The sequence below is a fragment of the Culex quinquefasciatus genome, chromosome 1 (genome assembly GCF_015732765.1).
Source record: "Culex quinquefasciatus strain JHB chromosome 1, VPISU_Cqui_1.0_pri_paternal, whole genome shotgun sequence".
Lineage (NCBI taxonomy): Eukaryota > Metazoa > Arthropoda > Insecta > Diptera > Culicidae > Culex > Culex quinquefasciatus.
The window spans coordinates 51183269-51201002 of record NC_051861.1 but is presented as its reverse complement, the minus strand read 5'-3'; the positions used below and the strand labels follow the sequence as shown (position 1 = coordinate 51201002).

Genomic DNA, 17734 nt, shown 5'->3' with positions numbered 1-17734 from the left:
TCTAACTGTTTTCTATTCAGAGTTATGAGAATATCCGTTAAAAAAATCGAAGCAAAAAATGTTTGCGTGTAGTGGATCCTTAAATAATATTGTTGAACAAGTATATTTTTTTAAATACCTTAAATCGGGGTGAAATCATAGATATTATTTTAATTTATTTTTCAAATAATGAATTTTCTCATGATTTATATGTTTAAAATGTGCACTGGGCTGGAGCACACAATGTCCATGTACGTCTTCTCAAATAAATTTAAAAGAGCTTTAAAAAATAGTTACTTTGAAAATTGTTTATTTCAAAACCAGGGTATCTTTGATAGTTACTGTGCTTTTTTTTTTAAATTCCAGCTTAAATGTATGCAAATTGGTTTTATGTGTCAATTAGATCATGAAGGCAAACTTTCTTTTGATATTTCATTGAAAAGGACAATTAAAAATTAGTGTAGCTAGCTTATAAACTTAAAAAAATGAATGTATACATAAAGTAGTTAAATGAAAAGTTCCAATTTTCCAAACATCAAAATTCAAATTTACTTAAAAAATTGTTGTGCTGAAAATGCGTTTAAATCTGAAGATATTTTTTATTTTTGTTTCAATAACGAGGAAAACATGTAACATAGAACAACGAACACTATTCTACCAAGCTTAGTATGGTTCCATACCACTCTTTTTGTGGTGTTTTGCAAAACACCCCGAACATAAATGTCACCCCGGTTTACAGTATTCGCGCAAGTGTGAATTGAAATGTGAGTGATGTGATCAATTCATATTTTTTAAATATTTCAAATACAGATTAGGTGTCGGAGTCGGAGTCGGAGCCGGAGTCAACAAGTTGTGGAAAGCTGGAGTCGGAGTCGGAGTCGGAGTCGGCTAGATTTGGTAGGCCGGAGTCGGAGTCGGAGCCGGAGTCACCAATTTGTAGAAAGCCGGAGCCGGAGTCGGAGTCGGAGTGGGCTTAACTCAGAAAGCCGGAGTCGGAGTCGGAGTCGGAGTCGCTTGTAATATGACCCGACTCCGCAGCCCTGATCATAACTCTACCGCCCTAATCGCAAAAAAATGTGGGATCACTGATTGTATCCAATGATCAAAAATGTTAAGTCCTTTCCGGTGGTAAATAAAGCGACATTTGTCAAAATTGTCAGGTTCTGAAACCTATGTTTTTTTCCAACGATGTAAGTCTGAGTTGGTTTAAAACGAAAACTCAATTTTTGACTGGTGTGAAAAAAGGTTTGGGTGCTCTCTTCATTCAAGTTTTTGAACTCCCAGGTTTTTTAACAAGTCGGCTTTTGTAATTACAGTTTTCTTAAGGTTAAGAGTAATTACAGAGGGTCTTGTGTGTAACCAGTAAGTTCTTAATCCGAATGGTTCGCTTTTTTAATATGATTTACAGAATAAGTTGTCCTCTCTCATACCCGAGCAGGAGTAAATAACACGGGAATACCAAATTTTGGTATAACTTGGACAAATAACAGGTAACAAAATGTGCCCTTGGTTGCCCAGTAATAGATGGTAAAATACCATTAAATCATACCATAATCTTGTTTGAGGAAGGGCACAACCATGTTATTCCAAGGGTAAAATAAATACCACAAAATAAAACCATTTCAATACCAAGTTAAGGTCTCCTGGATTTTTGAACATTGCTTGAAAAAAGGGGACTGCGGCAACTACCGCGGCATCACGCTTATCAACGCGGTCTACAAAATCCTCTCCCCATCCTCTGCCGTCTGCTGACACCGTACGCACGGAGGTTGGTGGGCCCCTATCAAGCGGGGTTTACTGGCGCTCAGGCCACCACGGACCAAATTTTCTCGCTCCGGCAGATCCTCGAGAAATGCCGTGAGTACAACGTGCCCACACATCACATTTTTATCGATTTCAAGGCAGCGTATGATACAGTCGACCGCGAACAGCTATGGCAGATCATGCACGAGAACGGATTTCCGGACAAACTGACTCGGCTGATCAAGGCTACCTTGGATCGTGTGATGTGTCACTTGCGAGTGGCAGGGGAGCTAGCGGACCCCTTCCAATCGCACCAAGGGTTACGACAAGGTGACGGCTTATACAATGCGCTGTTTAACATCGGACTTGAGGGAGTTGTGCGAAGAGCAGGTATAGACACGAGAGGCACGATTTGCAACAGGACAGTCCAACTTCTTGCTTATGCGGACAACATTGACATTATAGCGAGAGACCTAGAGACGGGGAAAAGGGTTTACACCGCCTTAAAGACGCAAGCAAGACGAATTGGGTTGGCCATGAATACGACGAAAACAAAGTACATGAAAGGGAGGGGCTCAAAGGATGTTGAACCCCCAAGACCCAACCCTTTAGCTGTGGATGGCGATGTACTGGAGGAGGTGAGCAAATTCGTGTACTTGGGATCGCTGGTAACGGCCGATAACGACACCAGCTTAGAGATCCGGACACGTATCCACTCCGCGAATCGCGCCTACTTTGGATTACAGAAAACCTTGACATCTGATCGAGTGCAACGCGCCACGAAGCTGACCCTGTACAAGACACTGATTAGACCGGTTGCCCTCTATGGCCACGAGACCTGGACGCTGTGGCAAGAGGACGAACGAGCCCTTGGAGTTTTCGAATGGAAGGTGCTGCGAACGATCTACGGTGGAGTACTTATAGCTCAGAACGAGTGGCGAAGGCGAATGAACCACGAACTGCACGCGCTGCTGGGAGAACCGACAATCCTCACCCTGGCGAGAATCGGGAGACTCAGGTGGGCCGGCCATGTCGCGAGGATGGACGAAGACCATCCTGTCAGGATGCTCTTTGACCGCACGCGACTGGATGGCGGCACAGGCCGAAGAGCAGGAGCACAGCGTGCACGATGGGGTAACCAGATCGAGGCGGACCTAAGAAAGATCTGCAACCTAGGAGACTGGCGAGCTGCAGTTCAGAACCGAGCAACATGGAACAACCTTCTTGATACAGCACGGGCACCGAGTATGGTGTTCTAGACTGATTGGTATGGTATGTATGCTTGAATACCAAAACTTGGTATTGCCATGGTTTTATTTTTAGGTTCTCCCACGCCCTTGAAAAATCAGATCTCCGCAGGTATTTCTGAGGTCTTCCGCACAAAATTGATCATGAATTAGGTACAGCTTTCATAAAGTGTTTTGGACTGTTTTATAATAATAAATAGGTCAAATAAAAGTGAGCAAGCAACTATCCATTGTTGATACATCTGGGTAAAATGGGTATATTTCCCTTATATCAAAAATGTTCAAGATCAAGTTTGAAATTTTTGGTTTTCAATGAAATCATTTGCTATGAGACATCATTTTAGCGCAAAATTAATTATTTTGTCAAAATCGGTCACAATTTTCCCATAGTTTCAGAGTAATACCAAAATAATACGAAAATTTGGAGTTCGATCATTGACAAATGCTGCAATTTTTCAATATCAAAACAATACCTTAAATTGGTATGATACCACATTTTGCTCTTGCATAATCTTTAAGACAAATTTTGAAGGGTTCAGGAATACCAAAATTTAGAATTGATACCAGAGAAATGTATTTTTACGCATTTCCCTTGTTATTTACCCATGCTCGGGTAGGTTTCCCACTGTGCCAAAACTATTTATCACAGGTTGTAGATGATTCCTAGACGAAGTGAGCCCCACAAAAGAGGGCAAGTGCAATGTATCAGAACGTATGATGGGAATCGGAAAAAATTAGTACTGCTTGGAAAATTTATACTTATGAAAGGATGCAATTTGCTTCCGGTACCTTTCAGAGCTGCAGTAGGTAGGTACCAGAGTTTCCGGAACTTGACCATCGACATGAGTTGAGAAGGGTGCCGAAGTCATGTTCGAGTCAGCAGCACCACGTTGCTGCTGTCGGACGTGGATCCTGTCCTGTTCACTTGGTACGAAAACATCCCAACATGCTCCACACAAGTACAGCAAGGGGAGGTCTTAGAGCGATTCACTGACCGTTTGTACACTCAGTTGCATTAAAAAATCTAGGTTCTCAAATGTATATTCCATGTAAATTGATTCTTTGTTATGATATGCAGGTAAAGGCAAGAGAAATAAAGAAATGTAATTCTTCTTTTTATCAACTGGAATAACGGTATCGAAGCCTGCATCAAATAGAGCCTGCTGCAGTGCTCGTGCAAGAACCCCAAATTTCCTACGCTACAACCACGACACGACGGAAAGAGCCCTGGGAAATTTCCTACGCACCGATTGCTGCTCCCGGAAATACCGAAATGACGATGCCAACAGCACTGATGCAATGTAACAATCGCCGGAATAAAGCAATCTCTCATGAATACATTTTCTACGCAACAGCAATCCAACACTTCTGCTGGAGAAGATGTTGTTCGGAAATAATGTCACCGATTTTTGCTCTCCCTGGTTATCGAACTCTTTGAGAAACACAGCACATTTCCGAGGACGAGTAAGAGTGTGGCCCGAAACACAGGTTTTCCAACTGTTGAATTGTGTTGTGTGTGGGTGGGTGTGTTTACAAGTACGGTTGTAACGTTCAACGCATGTGATGCTGTACAGTAGATTGGTAGAGAGGCAGAGGTTCGCAGTAGAGACATAACTAGTGATGAAATCAAATCTGGATCGGAACATTTATCAATGAAAGTCATACGAATTGCCAACTAATTGTTTTTATTTATGCAACTAAAATTCACAGTTTGACTCTAAATTCAAGCTGCACAAAATGAATATTAGTTTTATTTGAGATTTTTTTGATATTTTTTTAAGGCACAGTTTCAATTTTTGACAAAAGTTTACGAAGTCAAATAACAAATAAAGACAAATATCTCAGCTACTGAAACTTCACGTTAACATGCTTACACCCAAAGTTAAAGAATGAGAGGATAGTCCTCACGAAAAGAAACGTGAGGAAAGTTCTTTTTTACGAGAGTATAGTCCTCTCGCGTATTCATTCGTTCATTGGAACAGTTCATCCTATTGAGTGGCTTATATGGACACATGACCGCCACTTTGTCACCGAACCGCGGTGGCCCATACGGCAAAGGCACGGTTCAATATGCCGAAGGTTTTGGGTTCGAGTCTCGGTACCGGTACTTTGTTTTTTGATAGATGAACTTTTTTTGAAGATGAACCCATGAGTAAAGTACTTTCGCTAATTTCGGGATTTATCCTCTCAGTCCGCACACAGTAGCATTTTACTACCGAATCGTGCTCTTTATTCTCTCGTATGCCGATGCCCAGTTCTGGGTGTAAGGTTAGTTCATTAGCGGCATCTTAAAAAAATGGTTGATTCATGAGGGAATTGTCTGCATTAATTTTATTCAATGGAAATGTTAAAAACATATGCTTAGTAATCATCTCGCGTTCATCTTCGTACATTAAATCTCACTAATGGCTCTTGTCGGGAGGCTATCTACACAATTCTCACTCTGTGAATGGAGAAACATGCACTCTTAACTTTCTATTTAAATGGTGCAAAAAAAGAACTTTACCACTTCTCACCTATCCCTCGGCGAAGCCCGACGAACTCGCAATTCTTTTCAGCGCACACAAAAGTAACGAGCAAAATACAGAGGTCCTGTCATGGCAGATACATATCATCATCATCAACAACATACTCTTCTCCACTGCACTCGTCCTTACAAACCTGGAGATGTTTCGTTACACAGAGAAAAAAGAGTTCCCAAAATCGTGAACAAGCGTTCATGAAAATTAGAACCACGAACAAAGTGTTCAATTTTCATGGTACGTTTTTCAAAATCGTACCATGGGATTTGAACACTTTGTTCGAGGTTCTCATTTTCATGAACGCTTGTTCACGTTTTTGGGAACTCTTTTTTCTCCGTGTAACGTTTTCTAAAGTTGTGTTTGTTGTTTATGGAAAATCAGTTTTTATACGCAAATAAGCAAATTTTGTCCTGAGATATTGGACTTTGAACAATCTCAAGAAATGATGAATATATCTTTAAAGAAATTTACTATTTATTGAACCATCCTAACACGTTCATACACATAAGCTCAACACAGCACCCAAGAAAACCCCTTCTAGAACACCCCGACAGTCGAAAAAGAGGAAGGAAAGGAGTTCGTTGCCAGGACAATATATGGTCTAACGTAGCGCACTCAGAAGCACCAAATGCGCGGGCGGCGAATTGTGGGCAGGTACTCACCAGTGTACTTGGCCACACCCTTGAAGGTGATGTCGTCCACTATCACCGGCTCCGAACGACCTTTTGCATTCGCTGCAAACAGGATGATGCGGTACGACGTTCCGGGCTCTAGATTATCCAGGAAAAATTGCACCGGTGGATGCTGCAGAGAGAAAAACATAAAGATAAAACTGCTTAGTATAGTGGTTTCAAATCAGCCGTGAAAAGGCTCGGAAAAGCGGAAAGTCTACGATATGCTGCCAGGGGTTGGTTGTCCGGATGACGGGGAAAATGGAGAGCATTGGACGCGGGCGATGATAATAACACTTTCCGGGAATGGATAATGCAGCAGTCGAGGAACAATTGAAAACAACAAGGAACCTCGTTATTGCTCGAGCACGAAGCGGCATCCCTCGAAAGCAACAGCGTCAATATCATGAACTTTATTGTGGAGGGCGATGGAGGCTAGGTTGGGGTAGGACAGGGTCGTCATCGTCATCGTCAGGACAAAAAACAGTTCTGTTCAACAGTCACCATCTTCTCAAAAATGGGTGGAGAGATGGAGGAGATGATGATCCTAGAGTGCGATAAGTTTTATTTTGCTCTCGTTTTTTTTTTTGTTCCTTCTCCCTCGCAACGACCATTCTGTCCGATGGGTTGCCATGAACACCAGCACTTTGAGTGGATACAAATTGAAGCAAATGCGCTCCGCAACATTGCTGCTTTGTTTCACGATAGAGTGGTATGACTGTTGAGTAGCAGAATGCACAATGTGGGCCAAAGAGCCTGTCAATAAAAATTACTAGCTGCACGCTAGAGGATACAATTCTATGCTAAAATTCCAGCTGGACGAGGTGCAATTAATTCTGTTAAAAAATGTTCATGATATCCACACCCAGAACTGGGCATCGGCATACGAGAGGATAAAGAGCACAATTCGGTAGTAAAATGGTACTGTATGCGGACGGAGAGGATAAATCCCGAAATTACCGAGAGTACTTTACTCATTGTTCATTTTCCAAAAAAGTTCATCCATCAAAAAAAAGTAACTGTACCGAGGCTCGAACCCAAGACCTTCGGCATATTGAACCGTGGCTTTGCCGTATGGGCCACCATGGTTCGGTGACTAAGTGGCGGTCGTTTGTCCATATAAGCCACTCATAGGATCAACTGTTCCAATGAACGAATGAACACGCGAGAAGACTATACTCTCGCAATATAGCACTTTCCTCACGTTTCTTTTCGTGAGGACTATCCCTTCGTTCTTTAACTTTGGGTGCAATAAACTGCAAATATTATGGGTACCATTAAAGTATTTCATGTAAACAGGCATTTCAAGATATCTTCGAAACTGTGTTTTTATGTGATATCTGGAACAACATTTGATGGGCTCATTAGTATTTTAACAGCTAGAACTATTTCACAAATTCCAAAACAACAACAGGTAACTATTTTACCAAACGTTCGGGAATGACAGGAATAGTATGTAGTTTCACGACGGAATTGCAAAACTTTTTGCCTTCCTCACCTTACTGAGGAAAGGCTATAAAATCACTCGAAAAACGAAATTCTTAATTTGACCTACTAGACCCACCTTCAAGTATACTTATCGACTCAGAATCACATGTCTGTGTGTGTGGTGGGATGTTGATAAAAAAAATTTGCACTGGATTATCTCGGCACTGGCTGAACCGATTTATACCGTATTGGTCTCATTCGATCCGCCTTGGGGTCCCATAAGTCGCTAATGAAAATTATAAAATTTAGTAAAGTACTTCAAAAGTTAACTAAAAAAACGATTCTAACATAAGTCCGGAAGATTGTAAAAAAGGTGGTTTTGTAAGAAACCTTGTCATGTTACACATTTTTAGAAAGGTATTCGAAAGACCTTTCCAACGAGTTCAAAAGTTTGAAGATCTGACAACCCTCTCAAAAGTTATGCGCACTTAAGTGTTATTTATGCACTTTTTAGAGGCCGGATCTCATATATTTCGATGAAAACGTTGTCCGGATCTATCATGCGACCTGTCGATGGATAGTTAATCGAAATACCTTTCCAACGAGTTCGATAGATAGCAGATCTGACAACCCTATCAAAAGTTATAAGCACATAAGTGCCCTGAATTATGGAGATCTGACTAACCAATCTGATGGTATGAATAATGAATCAAATTGATAGAACACTGAAAGGTCCGCCCTTTTGTATCTATTTTGGATAGCATTACCCTCTGAATGTGAGGAAGGCATCAACCACCTAAGGGTGGATTAAGTAACGTTTTTTTTTTATTAAATAAGCTCTTTGGTCCCGAGACCTGTATTTCATGTTTTCATAAGAAAAAACGTTACTTAATCCACCCTTTTTTTTTTTTTTTTTTTGTAAAAACGTTTATTTAGATCATTTTGTTTAAATGTACATGTTTTTGTAGTTTTTAAAGAACTCTTTAACAAACTAAACTAACTGCGAAATCTAGTGATGCTAGAGTAAAAGAACAATCTGGATCTAACACAAAATTTATATAGAAAATAAAAAGCTTTAGCGCCCTGCTTTTACTGTTAGCCTCAATATTGTTGAGCTCTGGTATCAAAAACAAATTGAAACTAACTCTTCGATTCAAAATTGCTCCTAATTTTGATTGAATGAAGTTCAGAGATGTCTCACTCGAGTACACTTCGCGAATTTGTGCTCCAGATCTTCCACGGCACCGAGACAATGTTGACACGTTCCACTGTCCAGTCTGTTCTGTCGGAACAGCAATTCAGCGTGTGGTATTTTCCGGTTGACCAGCAAATAGAAAGAAGTCATCTCCGCAGATGTGAGTACTCTGCTCCTGATGTTGCGCCAGACTGACCTCCACGCTACAGCCGGGTGCTCGTTCATGATTTTTGGTGTGGTTAGCCCTTAGGTGGTTGGCGCCTTCCTCACTATCCAAAATGCAAAAGTGCGTAAATAACACTTAAGTACTTATAACTTTTGATAGGGTTGTCAGATCTTCAATGTTTTGGACGCGTTAGAAAGGTCTTTTGAATACCTATCCAACGATAGGTCGTATGAGAGATCCGGACAGCATTTTCATCAAAGTATCTGTGATGCAGCCTCGAAAAGGTGCGTAAATAACACTTAACTGCTTATAACTTTTTATAGGGTTGTCAGATTTTCAATGTTTTGGACGCATTGGAAAGCTCTTTTGAATACTTATCCAACGATATGTCGCATGAGAGATCCGGACAACGTTTTCATCAAAATATCTGAGATCCGGCCTCGAATAACACTTAAGTGCTTATAACTTTTGATAGGATTGTCAGATTTTCAATGTTTTGGACGCATTGGAAAGCTCTTTTGAATACCTTTCTGAAAATTTATAGCATGACGGGTTTTCTTACAAAAACCACCCTTTTTACAATCTTCCGGACTTTTGTCAAAATCGTTTTTAGCATAACTATTGAAGTACTTAACTAAACTGCATAATTTTAAATAGCGACTTATGGGACCCCAAGACGGATCGAATGAGACCAAAACGGTCCAAATCGGGTCAGCCAGTGCCGAGATAACTCAGTGCATTTTTTTATCAACATCCCACCACACATACAGACATTTGCTCAAAATTTGATTCTGAGTCGATATGTATACATAAAGGTGGGTCTAGGAGGTCAAATTAAGAATTTCGTTTCGTTTAGTGATTTTATAGCCTTTCCTCAGTAAGGTGAGAAAGGCAAAACGAAAATAGTTGCATACGTCCTTTTCAAATATTAGGTTAGATTTATAAAACCATTTATAGCTTAAAAGCCTAAATGATCATCTTTCATTTACGTCCAAGAGAGCTGAAATCAATTGAAATGGAGCACCGTAACACGGCGTAGGTCACCTTAATGGCAAAAATACGAGTTTAATTATTTTGGCCAATGAATGCTCAGAACAATTTTGGGCAATTCCGCAAAAAAGTCTGCGAAATATTTCTTCGTTTAAACTAACATTAAGAAAACCAATTTTTGTAATAGAACTGTACATTCCATGTTAGCATTAATGTCCCATGGACCAAAAAACCGGTGGGTGGTTACGTGTTATGATTTTTTGAAAAATTTAGACTTTCTCGAGTTTCCTAAAACTAACTTTTTGTGATTTTTTGTCGGGAAAATTGGGGGATTTTTTTCGAAAACTTCAAAATTTCAATGAAAATTTAAGTGAATTTAGCATGATTGGATTAAATTAAAAATCTTATGAATTATTGAACATTGTCGATGTTTAGTACCCGCAAAAAGTTTTTTTCGCGTAAATTATTATATTGGCAACGCTTTATATTTTTTAAATCTAAGGATTGCAAAACAACTTAACTAGTGTAAAATGCAATTTAAAACACTTTGCATTCAAATGTTAATACTATGGCTTGTTTTTTTATATTTATATTTTTTAACTCCTTCTATCCCGGTCAGAGTTCGAGGGAAAAAAAACTTTGAAAAATATTTACATTGACCTTAAAAAAAGTTTCAAGCTGTATCGAATTTGAAACGGACGCCAATTTTGTTCTAGATTTAAAGCAGAACAAAAAAAAAATCGGGGAGTCTTCAAGTGCCAAAATAGTTTTTAATCCAAGTCCACTTTTGTACTAATGCCATTACAATGAAATTTGGATAATTTTTTTTCTAGTGTCGAATGGTTTATTTAACGGTACACATCAACCAGAGATTTTGAACTCAGATTTTTGATACATACTTTTTAGTATCTTAAAAAGTACGTTGACTATCGATATTTTTTTATCCCCTATGCTACTATTTCCAAAAAGATTTACAAAAAAATGTCAATTTTTACAATCAAATTATTTCAGGAATGGGACCGTAAGTTCAACAATTTTTGAATAAGAAGACAACAACTTCCTTGGTTGCTATGTACCCTTAGCTTTCTAATCATATAGAGCAAAGGTTGAGGTCGATTTAAAAAAAGATGGACAAAAGCTGTCCTTTGAATGTTCAAAATTTATTTGTAAAACAAAATCATTAATTATTCCTTATATTTCAAGTAATAAAAAAACTAAAAGACATTCTTATAAATTAAAATGAAATTGTTTGTCAGTACAATAAAGTTCCAAAATTAATATATGTATGTCTACTTTTGAAAGAATTGTAAAATTCGATTATGAATGATGCTGTAACAAAAAAAAAACGAATCTCAAAATGTAACCGATACTCACTTGAAGACTTAAATTTCTAACCAGTCTCAGGGCGGGCACCTCGACCAACTCCAGCAGGAACATCTGCGGCAGGCCACCGTCGAATCCTTCGATGCATTCAATGTGCAGCGAATCAGAAGATTGGTTGGATATTGTGCAGTTTTGCAGCGCAAACGGTCGTCCTGGGAGAAGATGAGAAAAAATTGGCAATGTTAGAACTCTTTCAAAAAAAAAGTAGATTATGCACAAGATCTAACGGGTTTACACCGGTTTCGTTTTTTGCCTTTCTTGCTCTGAAACACTTATTGCTCTAGAGAGGAGCAGGGAGGCGAGCTTTGATGTTGCCAACGCGGTCGTCGAAAGACTCTTCTGAAGGACCTCAAGTGTTCCACAACCACCGTTGCCACATGACCGCTGAGCAGCTGGTTTTGGTCTGACTTGGCCGTGTTTGTGCAAGAAAAGCAAACCGCACATTTGAGGGATGTCGTTTTGGTCTTCCGTAAACTACGAAGTCGTCTAGAAGTGATGCCATTTAAAGAGCTTCCATGTGGACATTTAAAAACGATTTAATTACATTTTAATTTCTATCCCCACTCTGCATCATTTATTTTTTCGACCTTCCGCTTTTTTAACGTCCACCACTTTTCTTTGCCAAATTTTTACCCAAAACGACCCAGTCTTCTGGTGAGAGTCACTAGACCTTAGTTTGCTTAAATGACGGAACGATTTTTTGGTTCTTATTTCAAGTCTGCCAGCCGAGATAAAAGGTTGCACACTTTTTTATGTAGGTCGCTCATAAATCGTCAAAACTCGCTTCCTCGTTCTTTGAAGCAGAACTTACCTGCGGCCACAACCTGAAACACACAGGGCGTTTTTTGCACTCCGATGGCGTTACGGCCCCAGCAGGAGATCGTGCCGTAGTCCAGGTCCGACGTGGGAGTGTAATTAAGCCGAGATAATCCGGTCTTGAGCGTTGCGCGAGGTCAAGGCAACAGATGATTCGAGGCGATGGTGATGAAAAGATGTAGGAAAAAAGGGAGAAAAAAAAGTAAGAGAGCGATAATTTAATTTCAATTCATCAAATTTGTCCACTATTTCAATGTTTTAATACAGATTTGCGTCCACTGTTTTTTTTTTTTTGTTTTACAAAATAACTTGATTTTTTTTGACGTTTCACGAACGTAAGAAAATGGTGGGTTGTTTGCGTGAGACTTAGAAAATATTAATTTTCCTGTTTTTTAAACTTTGCATGGCAATATCTCAGCAACTAATGGTACGTTCGTTTATAAAGCCGGTGCGGCACCGAGTGCCGCACTCGTCGGTGCCAGTTTTGGTTCGACCGAACATCATTTGTCAGTGTGCGTGAAACTCGCATGAAACTGAAAAATTATCGAGAGCGGTACTAGAGTTTCAGTTTCCAAGATGGAGGTGGAACTCGTGCGACACTAAAGCGAGTTTTTTCAAAGAAACACTTTTTCAGCTCTGAGAGCGGCACTCCGTGTGGAACTAGCCCTCAAATGAACGTACCATAAAGGTCGTATACACAACAAAAGAGCAAAATAAAAAAAAATATAGCATTTCAAAAATATGGCAAACATGTGCGCTACACCCAAAACTGGCAGCGCTAGTCCGAGAGAATGATGGTCTCGAGTCGAGAGAATAGTGGTACCATTCACGGACGCAGAGAATACAGCTCGAGATGGGCGATAAAACTATTCTCTCGAGGTTCATTTGCAAAAAAAGTTCATCCGTCAAACAAAAAACCAAAAGTGTCGACAACGGGAATCGAACCAGAGACCTTTGACAAACCAATCCAATAACTTAGCTGCCTCGGCCACCACAGCTTGGTGACCATGGAGAAGTCAGAAGTCGATGTATGACACTTGTTGGAGATTTATTGATTCAACTAACGAATGAACTCATTTGTTATGATGGTGTGAGTTGGTACCATTATTCTATCGTATATTTAAAAAATAAAAACTTTTTAAAAAAAGTTACTTGAAATGGCTATAACTTGAAAAAGGTGAACTTTATCAAAATTTCACTAAAGTACTTTTTGATTGCAAATTTGATTTTACATCGAAAATGAAGTTAAAAAATGTTGGCGACCAAAAATTCATTTTGCCTTCCTCACTGAGGTAAGGCTATAATCCTGCTCGAAAAATGAACTTTTGAAAAACAGCTCGTAGACCTATATTCATGTATACCTATCGACTCAGAATCGAAAACTGAACAAATGTCTGTGTGTGTGTGTGTATGTGTGTGCGTATTCCCTTTGGTGCTCAAAATTCTTGCCAAGTTTTCTCGGCACTGGCTGATCCGATTTGAGCCAATCTAGTTGCATTCGATCCGGTTTGGTGCCCCATACTGCACTATTGAATTGTTTGAAGATCCGATAAGTAGTTCAAAAGTTACGTATAAAAAAGTGCCAGAGTTGCGAATCGGATATCACATAAATGCATGTAAACTATGTCCAGACCCATCACCCGACCCATCGTTGGTTAGATTATCAAAAAACCTATCCAACGAGTCCAAAACATTGAAGTTCTGGCAACCCTGTCTCAAGTTATGACCACTTAAGTGATATTTATGTACTTTTTTGATGCCGGATCTCACATAAATGTATGTAAACTATGTCCGGATCAATCATTCAACCCATCGTTAGATAGGTAATCGAAAGACCTTTCCAATGAGTCCAAAACATTGAAGATCTGGCAACCCTGTCTCGAGTTATGACCACTTAAGTGATATTTATGTACTTTTTTGATGCCGGATCTCACTTAAATGTATGTAAACTATTTCCGGATCCATCATCCAACCCATCGTTGGATAGGTAATCGAAAGACCTTTCCAATGAGTCCAAAACATTGAAGATCTGGCAACCGTGTCTCAAGTTATTACCACTTAAGTGATATTTATGTACTTTTTTGATGCCGGATCTTACTTAAATGTATGTAAACTATTTCCGGATCCATCATCCAACCCATCGTTGGATAGGTAATCGAAAGACCTTTCCAATGAGTCCAAAATATTGAAGATCTGGCAACCCTGTCTCGAGTTATGACCACTTAAGTGATATTTATGTACTTTTTTGAAGCCGGATCTCACTTAAATGTATGTAAACTATGTCCGGATCAATCATTCAACCCATCGTTGGATAGGTAATCAAAAGACCTTTCCAATGAGTCCAAAACATTGATGATCTGGCAACCCTGTCTCGAGTTATGACCACTTAAGTGATATTTATGTACTTTTTGATGCCGGATCTCACTTAAATGTATGTAAACTATTTCCGGATCCATCATCCAACCCATCGTTGGGTAGGTCATCGAAAGACCTTTCCAATGAGTCCAAAACATTGAAGATCTGGCAACCCTGTCTCAAGTTATGACCACTTAAGTGATATTTATGTACTTTTTTGATGCCGGATCTCACTTAAATGTATGTAAACTATGTCCGGATCCATCATCACACCCATCGTTGGATAGGTAATCGAAAGACTTTTCCAATGAGTCCAAAATATTGAAGATCTGGCAACCCTGTCTCAAGTTATGACCACTTATGCTTCTTCAGCCTCCTGTGATCTAAATTTGATTTTACGTAACATTCTCCATATAATCTGCAGATTTTCTGGAATCGGTTCCAGAGTGGCCAAAGTTATAATTTTTTGGCGTACGAACCCAACGCAACAAATATCACCTCGATCCGACGTTCTGTGTTGAATTGATTAGCGTTCGAACAAAACCGTCGAAATTTTTTATATATATAGATAGAAGATAGATAGAAATTGTGTCCAAACCCATCATATCACCAAATGTTGGTGAAAAGTGAGGAAGGCAACAACCACATAGGTGGATTAAGTTAGTTTTTTTGAAAAAATCAGCGTTGATTCAAAATTTCATAACTCGTTCAAAGATTTTTTGCACAACCTGGAAATATCTGAAAATTTGGCATTTGATGTCCCTTAAAACATATCAAAAAATAAAAAAAAATGTGTTTTTTTCTTGCAAATGAAGTTTTAGTGACAAAAAGTTAAATTAATAATCACCAATTTTGTTTGCCGTATATCATTTTTTTAATGTTGTCCCAATCCATAGATACAACTTTGCTGAAGACACCAAATCGATCTAAAGATACAGATTTTTGAATTTTCGTAAATCATTTTTGTACACCCAAAACTGGGCAGCGGTTGTCCGAGAGAATAATGACATCGAGACGAAAGAATAGTGTTACCATTTACGGACACAGAGAACACAGCTCGAGATGGGTGAAAGAATTATCCTCTCGAGGTTCATTTGCAAAAAAAGTTCATCCGTCAAAACAAAAAACCAAAAGTGTCGACTACGGGAATCAAACCGTAGACCTTTGACATACTAACCCATGGTCTTTACTGCCTCGGCCACAACAGCTTGGTGGCTAAGGAGTGGTCAGATGTCGATGTATGACACTTGTTGGAGATTTATTGCATCAATTAACAAATGAACTCATTTGTTATGGTGGTGTGAGTTGATAAAATTATTCTCTCGATTTTGGCTCTGAGCCCTCAATAAATTTTGAGGTAACGATTCTCTCGACTCGGAATTTTGGGTGTATGGACAGCTGCCAAATTTTTATGGAAAATTCTATGGACAAACTAATGATGCAAAATGGCTTCTTTGGGCATACCTACAGCACCATAAAAGTTTTATCCGGTTTAAAAATTCAAAAATTAAAATTAAAAAAAAGATCGATTTCGTTGAGAACTGCTCCAATGGTTAATTTAATTACACCCAAAATTCCGAGTCGAGAGAATCGTTACCTCAAAATTTATTGAGGGCTCAGAGCCAAAATCGAGAGAATAATTTCATCAACTCACACCACCATAACAAATGAGTTCATTCGTTAATTGATGCAATAAATCTCCAACAAGTGTCATACATCAACATCTGACCACTCCTTAGCCACCAAGCTGTTGTGGCCGAGGCAGTAAAGACCATGGGTTAGTATGTCAAAGGTCTACGGTTTGATTCCCGTAGTCGACACTTTTGGTTTTTTGTTTTGACGGATGAACTTTTTTTGCAAATGAACCTCGAGAGGATAATTCTTTCACCCATCTCGAGCTGTGTTCTCTGTGTCCGTAAATGGTAACACTATTCTTTCGTCTCGATGTCATTATTCTCTCGGACAACCGCTGCCCAGTTTTGGGTGTACAAAATAAGTTTAAGAACAGTTTGAACTTATTGTGATGTACGCCATTACACATCTTGTTCAAAGTGTAGACTTGGTTGAGGTCAAATTGCCACAAAAGGCCTCAAATATTTATTAAAAATTAATAAACAACAGTAGTAAAATTTATCTGACATTAACATAAAAAATAACTGAAAAATGTCTGAATATTCCTTAAAATATAAAAAATGTCCTACTCGACATTGATCTTAAAAATATAATAAAACAAATTTCAACTTAAACTGCAGCCCGCTAACGATGCTTAGTTGAAACCGCAGCCATTAGTGTGTAGACCGCCTCGAGCATAACATTGAGTGTTCGCGCAAGTTGGACAGAACAAAAAAAAAGTTGGCAGCCGGAAAGAATGGTGGCGAATTTCATCGCATAATAAGAATGAAAAACCCAGGAAGGATAATATTAAGGACCGACAAAAGGGTAGCAAACGTGAACCTGTGTCCTATACCGAAAGAAAGGAACAAAAAAACTGCTAAGAAAGGAAAACTTCAAAAGGGTGTGAAAATTGTCCAAGGACTTTTTGTGTGCCGTTCCATTTGTTCACTTTTTTGCCGGAGCAATTCTGGGTAAAGTCGTTTTGCTCTTGATGAAACTTAATTTCACCTTTTTGGGGTAAAAAATCAACTTTGAATTGATTTTAAGCTTAAATTTAGTTTTTAAATATTTCTGTTCTTATTTTCAAATCAAAAGTATTCTTCAAATTGTCTGTGCAAAACCGGACAAAATACCCGACTGTGCAGAGAATTCGCATAAAAATCGATACTTGTTCAACCGTGCAAGTGTGATGAATAATCAAGATAATTAGCCGCTCGCTAGTTGCTCGATCCGGATGAAGCAAACTTACCTCGCTCGAGTGGAGTTTGGCCGGTAGCTCTGTTTGTTCGCCAGATGAATTGAACGTCCAGTGGAAGGATTCCGCCGGCGGGGATGCATCCACCTCGCACTTGAGCTGCAGCGTTTCGTGCTTGAGTGCGCCGAGCAGTTCCTCACGGTCCGTGCCACAAACGGGTGCATCTGCGAATGAAGATGAAGAGCACAAACCTACAATTAACACCGCACAAATACAACGGAGTCTTGGTAAACAACAGGGTGGTGGGGTGAGGAGGAAAACGTCTCGCACAAATCTATTCAGTCCGTACACATGATTTCCACGAGCTTTCCCTTGAATAGGAAGAGGGTAAAGTTTAAACGTATGGCAATAATTCTTGTTAGGTATCCAA

At 39.3% G+C, this 17734-nt stretch overlaps 1 protein-coding gene across 1 annotated transcript in view; it reads right to left on the bottom strand.

Annotated features, from left to right (window-relative positions):
• The window catches only part of LOC6035372 (titin), a 237278-nt gene that overhangs the window by 14087 nt on the left and 205457 nt on the right, over positions 1 to 17734 (bottom strand). The window contains exons 10-13 of the mRNA XM_038266621.1: positions 17359 to 17528; positions 12136 to 12259; positions 11316 to 11476; positions 6154 to 6295 (exon numbers count right to left, since the gene is read on the bottom strand). Of these exons, the coding sequence (XP_038122549.1) occupies positions 6154 to 6295; positions 11316 to 11476; positions 12136 to 12259; positions 17359 to 17528 (597 nt within the window). The remainder of the gene's footprint in view (positions 1 to 6153; positions 6296 to 11315; positions 11477 to 12135; positions 12260 to 17358; positions 17529 to 17734) is intronic.